At 32.6% G+C, this 9,295-nt stretch overlaps 1 protein-coding gene across 2 annotated transcripts; it reads left to right on the forward strand.

Moving 5' to 3' along the window:
- The first annotated feature begins 2,945 nt into the window (after nt 1–2,945).
- Nucleotides 2,946–7,508, forward strand: LOC111779198 (glutamine synthetase nodule isozyme). Of its 2 annotated transcripts, XM_023659293.2 has the most exons (13): nt 2,952–3,117; nt 3,206–3,245; nt 4,047–4,150; nt 4,296–4,344; nt 4,438–4,544; nt 5,429–5,516; nt 5,945–6,073; nt 6,192–6,266; nt 6,544–6,597; nt 6,690–6,727; nt 6,813–6,972; nt 7,053–7,113; nt 7,197–7,508. In XM_023659293.2, exons 1-13 carry the CDS (start codon nt 3,044–3,046, stop codon nt 7,286–7,288), a joined length of 1,071 nt encoding a protein of 356 aa, XP_023515061.1. In that variant the 5' UTR covers nt 2,952–3,043; the 3' UTR covers nt 7,289–7,508. The 2 variants fall into 2 exon arrangements, with proteins under 2 accessions (XP_023515062.1, XP_023515061.1); XM_023659294.2 differs by lacking the exons at nt 6,813–6,972; nt 7,053–7,113 and having other exon boundaries at nt 2,946–3,117; nt 6,690–6,729; nt 7,198–7,508.
- The last annotated feature ends 1,787 nt before the right edge of the window (nt 7,509–9,295 follow it).

The following is a 9,295-nucleotide window of genomic DNA, read 5'->3' on the forward strand; positions in this document are numbered from 1 at the left end:
ACTGGTATATATCGATGTCAATAAAATACGTACTTAACTATGCATTTATATTACAATATAATGAAAATATACATTTATCATTGTGTATTTTGAAGCATGTTCGATAAGAACGTAAAGAATAACGAGTAATAACAAACATTTATTTACGCGTATAATATCGTATATATATATATATATATATATGATATAATTATCCTTTGGTACATCTTATATATTGACCACATAACAATAAAATAAAAAATAAAATAAATAAATAAACCTTTAAATTTTGCATTTTATCTTTTAAAAAAAAAAACCTTTCAAAAGTTTCAATATTTCCCTCAAAAACTTTCCAAAAAGTCTAAAAATTATTCTCAATTTTAAAAAATAAAAATACAAAAATACCCTTCCATTTTTAAAAATTTCATTAATACCCTTAAAAAAAATTAAATACTACTCAGATTTATTCAAAATTGAAAAAATTTCTACGAAAAATACCATTTATGGGTATTTCAATCGAAATACCGGAAGGGGGTGGTAGTTCTTTTTCTCGTTCTTGAAGTGATTCAAATTGAATGATGAATCCATTTCTTCGCCTCTTTGCCAATAAATCAGAATTACCGTGGAAAATAGTAGGATCTGTGAGATTAGATTGACCCGTACATAGGATTGGATTAAGTTCTGAATAATCAGGAATTCCGCTTTCGTTTTTACCAGAGAGATCCGGACCATCAAATTTTTGTCTCACTTTATCATTATTTACTGAAAGGCTAGAAATATATCTTCTTTCGACAGAAAGAGAATGAACGTTAATTTGATCTTGATCCTTGTAGAGTGAAAAAGGGACTGCACTGCATCCGCATGAACCTCCTGATAATATCCATAAATGACTTGTTTTTGGTAAGAGATGGACATTACTATATGTAAATTCGGGTGCATGGTACACATTAGTACTCCAATGTTTCTTTCACTGTTCAGTCTCATTAATCGAGAGAGAGTTTCGTCTTGACTTCCAGTTTACCTCGTTCAAGAAGGAAAAGGAGAATTCTAGTTTCTTACAGGAGAGTACTACGTCAGTGAAAGAAAGGAGAAGAGAAAGAATGTTTCGGATTGACTGACAGTGAACTCGAATGAATCTTTCGTCTTTCCTTCCTGTTCCGGTTAATTAATAATAAGGAGTCTCCCTTCAAAGAAAGACTTACAACTCGGTGTGTCTCGAATCTTGTGAGTTATTCAAAGACTGTAAACTCTCATCAATCTTTCCTCTTCCTGTTCAGTCGAATGAATAAATAGGTGAATGAGTGAAAGAAGGTGAAGGAGCCGGAGTGAAGTTCGTAAACTCTCATTCTTGTTTCGTTTCTTCTTGTCTTGTCTCTTCTCTTTTCTTTCCTCTGCCTGTAAAGAAAGGATAGATAGGTTGGTTCGTGAAGTAGCTCTTTGTCGGAAGAGTCTTGACTTGTTTACAGTTCAATCCGTCTAACGAAGAAATAGGTGAATGAGTTCAATCAGTCTAATTAATGAATAAATAGTCGTCTTTACTTACCTTGTTCAATCAGTCCAGGAGAGAAGCCACTTTACAGTTCAATCACGAGAATGAATAAGGAGTAACATCTTGACTTACAAATTACCTTGGAAGTAAGCTTTAAGAGTATTATTAAAACGTTTAAAAATTTAGGTGTCTAAGAATATTTTTTTAGATATATTTTTTTTTAATTTAAAGATATTATTGAAACTTTTTGAAATTTATATATATATTTGGACGATATACATAATCTAGGCATATTTGTATCAAGCTAGAAAATATATATATATATATATATATATATATATATATAAAATAAATAACTGACGACCTCATAACAATTACTAAAAATGGTTATATGTAATTAATGGTAGGATTATATACCATAAATATGTATAGTTTTCATAAGTTTTGGTGATCAACGACAGAAATTCTAATCAAAATAATGCTCGAAACGACACTCCGTATTTACACCCCGCTAAGAAACGACATGTCGTAACAGCCGTTCTTTGCAACAACGTGAGGGTCTGGATTCTACTAAATAAAATTTTCGAATTTCTGTTAAATTCCGATATTTTATAAAATGCAAAAGGAAAAAAAAAAAAATATATATATATATATATATATATATATATATATATATATAAATTCAGAAGATCAAAGCTATGGCGCTGGTTTAAAAAAAACAAAAATGCTGACTTTTTTTTCATTCGTACTTAAAAAAAAAATTAATAAAATTGAAAATTAAACATTTATGACTTAGAAATATTTGATATTTAAATTTTATAATGTCTAATTATTAACATAGTATGTGCTACGAGTATATATATATTTTAATATTTAAAAAAAACACCGGGACAACCCAACTTAACTAAACTCTCGAATTAGGTTGGGTTGAGTTGTGAATTCTATTCGAGTTGTTCTAGCTATAACAAAATAATAATAATATTATAATAATTAAAACTTTAAACTTTTATAATTTTACTACTTTACCCTTCGATAAATTTATAATTATATAATTAAATCTACAAGCTTTCAGGGGCAGAATGGGAAAAACAAAAAAGGTTAATTCCAGTAATTTTGTTGTTTTTTTTAAAATTAGCCTACTTTTGGCAATCCGCCTAATTTCCCATAAATAAACGTTTCATTGATATGACGTACGAACGCGGTAAGGTTATTTTGGGTATTTAGTCAAATAATTTTACTTTTACAATTAAATTAGACGTTAAATCCCGAATAACAAAAATTTAGGAGTGGCTATCAATTGCCATTTTTACCGATATAACCTAAAAATCACGAGATACTTCCAAATTTCTGGGAACTTTTTTCCTCCTGCTTGCTGACGTGGATCTCATTTAATTTAATTTAATAATTTCCGTTAATTTATTTTCGTCTGGCCATTGTTAGCGAGCGAAGGTATGTTGGCAGTCCCCTATTAAACCCCTCACGTCCAGCCGCCTTCTCTCTCACCAAGCACCATTTCATTTCAACGCTTCTCTCTCTCTCTCTTTCGCTCCCGCTTTGTCCTCTGCTTCACTCGCCATGTCCCTCCTCTCTGACCTCATCAATCTCAACCTCACTGATTCTACCGACAAGATCATTGCCGAATACGTATGGTAATTGTTTTCGTCTCTTCTTCGCTTTCTCTGTTTTCTTTTCATGATTCTTTGCGGTTTTCTTCATTTTTTGTTTTGTTTCTTGCAGGATTGGAGGATCGGGGCTCGATTTGAGAAGCAAAGCTAGGGTACGGACTGCTTCTTTCTTTTTTCTGGTGTTTGTTCGGTGTTTGGATCAATATCTGATTGGTTTTGCTGTTTGTGATGTTGATTAATTAGTGGATCTCTGTTTTTTGTTCGAGAGCTTGGAATCGATTGCGCGTGTGTGTGTGTTCTAAGTTTTTCTGGAGAGATTTCTTGATGTTTCAACTCGTTTCGAAATTTGTTGGTGCTTATAATTTTTCTTCAGATTTCGAATGTTCTTACCTCTGATCGTGTATTTTTATTTTTAATTTTTTGCCTGTTTCTAATCGTTCAGGACATTATCGGTACAGATCATATATGCAGATTTCAAGTGTTTCTCAGTTTTTGTTATTATTATTTTTTTTTTCTTTCTTCGACTTTTTCTTTGAAGTTCGGAATCGATCATACTTTTGAGGAGTTGTTCAGGAGAGATTTTCATGCTGTATCGACTTGTTCGAGAAATTAGTAGTACGGCACACGGCATTTCTTCAAATTTAGAGTGTTTGTCTCTCTTTTTTTAAAAGATTTCTTCAACTTTTCACTTGCGAGTTCAAAATTGGTTGTGCGTTTGAGTAGTTTTCTGGAGAGATTTTCTTGCCGCATCTACTCGTTTAAGAAATTTTCAGTACAGAATGGATCATTTATTCAGATTTCGAATGTATCTCCTCTTTCTTCGTTCGTCGACGTTTTGTTTGAGAGTTGAAGATCGGTCGTTCTTCTGCAAAGCTTTTCCGTTCATATTTCTTGCTATGTCCGTACAGATCGTTCCTTAGGATTCTAAATAACATTTTAAAAACCTTTTTCAGACTCTTCCGGGACCGGTGACGGATCCAGCGAAGCTCCCGAAGTGGAACTACGACGGTTCCAGTACGAATCAAGCCCCCGGAGACGACAGCGAAGTCATCTTATAGTATGTACAACGCCCCCACCCTATTACCATACGCCACCTATCCTTACCGATGAAGATTCTACACGGACTGTAGAATCTTTGACTTTTTTGCTCTTATCTGAAATATCCGCATTTAACGGCGTTAGTCTTGTTTGACTGTTAACAGTCCCCAAGCGATTTTCAAGGATCCATTCAGAAGAGGAAACAACATCCTGGTATGGTGAATTCACCGGTGTATTTTTGGTATTTTCCAAGTGAATAGAAAGGGTAATTTCGTCTTTTCGTTTGATAAAATGACCTCGACATAGGTTATGTGCGATGCTTATACGCCATCTGGCGAGCCGATTCCGACGAACAAGAGATTCAACGCCGCCAAGATTTTTAGCCACGCCGACGTCGTTGCGGAGGAACCTTGGTAATCCTATTAATTACTTTAAAAAAATGACTTTCTTATTCCCTTTAATTATAAAAAGAATGAGAATAGGAATATAAAAATTATTTTAATCAGGAATTATATTCGAATCTCGTTCATTTTCTATATTTATACATTTCTGTTTTGGGACGAATTTCACATTTAATGTAAATTAATTAACATAACCAGTAATATTCCCATTTAATAAATGGGTTGTGTTTCACGTTTCAAAATTTCAAAATTGCAAAAAACTTTGAAAAAAAAAATCTAAAAAGTTATTTCAAATCCCATACCTGATCTTCTGCTTTTTCCTTTTCAAAGACATTCATGACACCTCTCCACTCCCCTTGGGCTTGGAACTTGGGAACTGTGACCTTTCTCATGAGTGGGGTTGGTGTTCAAATATAAAATTGGTAGTTGTCAAGAGGGTGTGATAAAATGTCGTATTGGATCAGTTATTAAAATGCGTCCGCCGTCTGCTTTTGACTGGAACTTCTCGCTACCATGAAATTCCTTGGTTTAATAATTGCATTAGGTATGAAATTTGCAATTGTGCGTATTAAATTAACTGAAAAAGTTTGGAACCTAACAAGCAATGGTGTCCCATAATCAGCAAAAGCTGGATGTTAGGCCTCGCCATGTATGCTTCCGTACACAATAATTTATTTTATCACATTTCAGCACTAAAATAACACATTTCGATTTCTCTCGTGCTCCACTTTCACATCATATTTTTCTTTTCTGTTTCTCTTATGCTAAATGATATCCTTTTTCCTTGATTAATTCATGAATTATAACTTTAAGTAAATGGATTATGGACATAGACACAGAGATTATTGATTCGATGGTATGATTCATTTTAAGATGTGTTTTGATGGTGATGATAGGTATGGAATTGAGCAGGAGTACACTCTACTCCAAAAGGACGTCCACTGGCCACTCGGTTGGCCTGTAGGTGGCTTCCCAGGTCCACAGGTACCCTTAATGCTGTTTAATCGTCATTATTAAAGCTGCTTATCTTCACCGACTGTGTAGATATTTTAATGAATAGTTCTTTCATAACCAAAAACAATTATGAGGGTCGGAGAAACAAAATTCAAACAATTTCAAGTCGACTGGACAGAGGACGTGGAAAGAGGAAAAAAAAAGTTTTTAACAATAATGATTTTAAAAAGAATATATTATTATATACCCAAAATTATGTCAGATCAGCATTGCTTCTAGAAATAGTGTAAGAAAAATGGTTATTAAACAATAACTAAAGCTGTAGTTTTAGTAAAAACTATTTTAGGACCTCGAGTATCGTTTACTCAAAATTATCTGTTTAATTGGAATGTGTACAAAAATGGTTTGGAAAAAAGAATCCTAAATGTTAGATAATTATCTGAATCGGTGCCATGCAGGGTCCTTACTATTGTGGCACGGGAGCAGACAAGGCCTTCGGTCGAGATATTGTAGACGCTCACTATAAGGCTTGTCTTTATGCCGGAGTCAATATCAGTGGAATCAACGGTGAAGTCATGCCCGGTCAGGTGCGTCTCCATCGTAATATCCAGTGTCTAAGCACACAGATAATATCCGATTTTATTTATTTATTCTCTCCTTAAAATGATTCCCATTTTTTTGTTTTGTTCTGTTCCGTTTGGACAGTGGGAATACCAAGTCGGTCCAACCGTTGGTATTGCTGCTGGTGATCAAGTATGGATCTCCCGATACATCCTCGAGGTACCCTCTAATTCCAATATCCAATATGAAAAATCACCATTTTTATTTTTTTCTTTTGCAAGATAATATGATACGGTTGATTTTGAGCATAAGTACACACGATTTTGCTTTTGATTTCTTTAAAAGGTCTATTCTAATTTAAGATCATTCAACTTTTTTTTTGTATTCAATAGATATGTATTCCTTTTTTAAAAATCTATCATCAATTCCTTAACTAGCCGACCTTAATTAGGAGGCGTGTTTTCTATTTTTTTATTTTTTTGTGGTGGTGGAACAGAGAATCACAGAAATTGCAGGAGTAGTTCTGTCCTTCGACCCAAAGCCAATTAAGGTGTGTTATCAATTCAATCAGTAGACGCCAATTAAGGTTGAATTATTTCTTCTTGATGGTGATTGATATGATGTTGTTTTCTTAACAACCAGGGTGATTGGAATGGCGCTGGTGCTCACACCAACTACAGGTGTTGTTTTCATCTTTCTTGAATTTGTCGTTTGTTCTTTAATAATTGAAATCTTTTTGGGTTCTGTTTTTGTGGTTGGCCTCAGCACCAAATCCATGAGAAACGACGGTGGTATTGATGTGATCAAGAAAGCCATCGAGAAACTGGGACTGCGTCATAAACTGCACATCGCTGCCTATGGAGAAGGCAACGAGAGAAGGTTAACCGGCCGCCACGAGACTGCCGATATCAACACCTTCTCTTGGGTATCTTGTCCTTTCTTCCTTTACTCGCTAAACAGTTCAATTTACATAAAGTTGGTAACCTAATAGTGAAGAAATTACAGGGAGTTGCAAACAGAGGAGCCTCTGTCCGCGTCGGCCGCGACACTGAACAAGCCGGGAAAGGCAAGTTACTCTAAACTGAAACCATAATTTCCATTTTCCATCCTCTTTTTGCTGAAAATTTGTTCTGAAAACAATCGTTTCAGGCTACTTCGAGGATCGAAGGCCAGCTTCAAACATGGATCCTTACGTCGTCACTTCCATGATCGCCGAAACAACCATTATGTGGAAGCCGTAGACGGACTCGATCAGCCGGCGCTCTGACGGCGCCGCCCCTATCCGGTTCATCTCTGTTTCTATCTACTACATTTACTACTTCTGAGAGTGATCTATGTCCAAAACTCTGGTTTCTGTATAATATTTGTGTGTGCCATGTGATTGCGTTCAGCCATTGCTTCCTGTTGTTTCCCTTTTTCTTCTTTTATCACAAACAATAATCAATTTATTTTCTTCTGCTCCATGCTTTTATCGTTCATGCAACTAAATGTCTCTTTTTATTTTTGGGAATTAAAAATGTAATCGTGTTATTATCGTCACCTCGCATGACATAAAGTAATTCTCAGCCTTCCATTTAAATATTTAACCATATTTTAAAGGAATTTATACATGCACGTTTTCAACTAAGTTGATTCCGATAACAAAGTGGGAATATTGCATACAATAATTATACTTTATAACTTTATCATATTAAGAGTACTTATGGAAATTGTTGGTATTTAATTAAGTTCCATGTATACCATTTAATTAATAAGTAAAAGTGGGAATATATTCTGTCTTAAATATTATAAATGAAATGGTTTTGAATCCTATGTTTTAAAAATAAAATGGAAAGCTTTCTTGTAATCTAATTTAATTTGTTTTTTTAATATATTAGTGACTTTATATGAAACTTTATGTGTTTGGAATATTTATTTGAAATTAAATATCATTCGTGCCACTATACCTTCATTAACGATGACTGCACTAAAAATTGCATCTTGTGCCCATTATATGATCTAAATAATTTGATTAATTAATTCAATTACCATTTAGATTGGATTATTGGTTAAAAGTAGTTTGGATTGAACCAAATTGAATTTATTTTTAATTAAAAATATATATTTTTACTTATTTGTATAATATATACTTATATAGTTTTTAAGTTTTTGAAATGTAATTTTTATTATTGAAATCTTAATTCAATGTTTAAATATAAAGTAATAGATATTCCGTATATTAACTTTTTTTTTTTTTTTTTTTTTTTTGGTAATTAAAAGCAGGAAGGATTGAGCTCATTTAATCTAATTATATTTTTTATTTTTATAATTGAGTTGAATTGGGTTGAATTATTATTTAATATGGGTTTGATGAATTATGCCTCTTGTTTAATATGGATTGATTGACTTGACTTGCATGTGTCTATCAATGTTGCTCACCAATGTCTAAAGTCACTTGAAACGAGCCCACCGTTATAGTCAATAAATAAGGTATTAAAAAACATGTGAAATAAATATTCAAACTTTTTAATTGTAGCATATATGCTCGTGTTGACACAATAAAGACTTATTATACAAATGTAACCCTCAAGTTTTAAGCCTTGTTCTATAATTTGGCTTCTCTTACTTCTATCTTAAAATATATATTTTATTATTCTTATTGTTCAAAAACTAAAACTAAACCTTTTGTAGATAATTATTTTTTGGGTTGTTGTTTATTTATTTTATATATTGTGTGTACACGTGGAATATCAAAGGTTTTAAGATATAACAAGTTTAATTAAAAAAAGAAATGTTCATTCAGGAAATTAAAATTTATTATCTTCCATTTTAAATTATAGAATTAATTCTTATGTTTAATAAAAAAGTTGCAACAAGTCTTTTAACCTCCTCTAGATTCTTTCTTTTTAAAATATATTAACTAAATTATAACTTTTATGGAGAAAAAAAAAACGTGGTTTTACGAGAGAACCTGGAAAGTGTAGATACGTTGGGATGAGAATATATTGTGATTTATTTAATTAATAATATTCCTTTTTAATATTTTATATTTAAAATATTATTTATCAAATTTATTATCGTAATATTATAATATCGTGTCATATTACTTGGTAAAAGCCATCGCCACTCGTTCGTTCTTACGTTATCATCCACCGCTTTCTCTTATTATTATTATTATTTTTTGTTCGTTATTGTATTACTAGTGACCCCACCAATATCTCGTGTCAATGAGGTTTTTCGGAAACGACTTATTTTCGTTGGAGATGTTG

The sequence above is a fragment of the Cucurbita pepo genome, chromosome 17 (genome assembly GCF_057944985.1).
Source record: "Cucurbita pepo subsp. pepo isolate OVF chromosome 17, ASM5794498v1, whole genome shotgun sequence".
Taxonomy (NCBI): domain Eukaryota; kingdom Viridiplantae; phylum Streptophyta; class Magnoliopsida; order Cucurbitales; family Cucurbitaceae; genus Cucurbita; species Cucurbita pepo.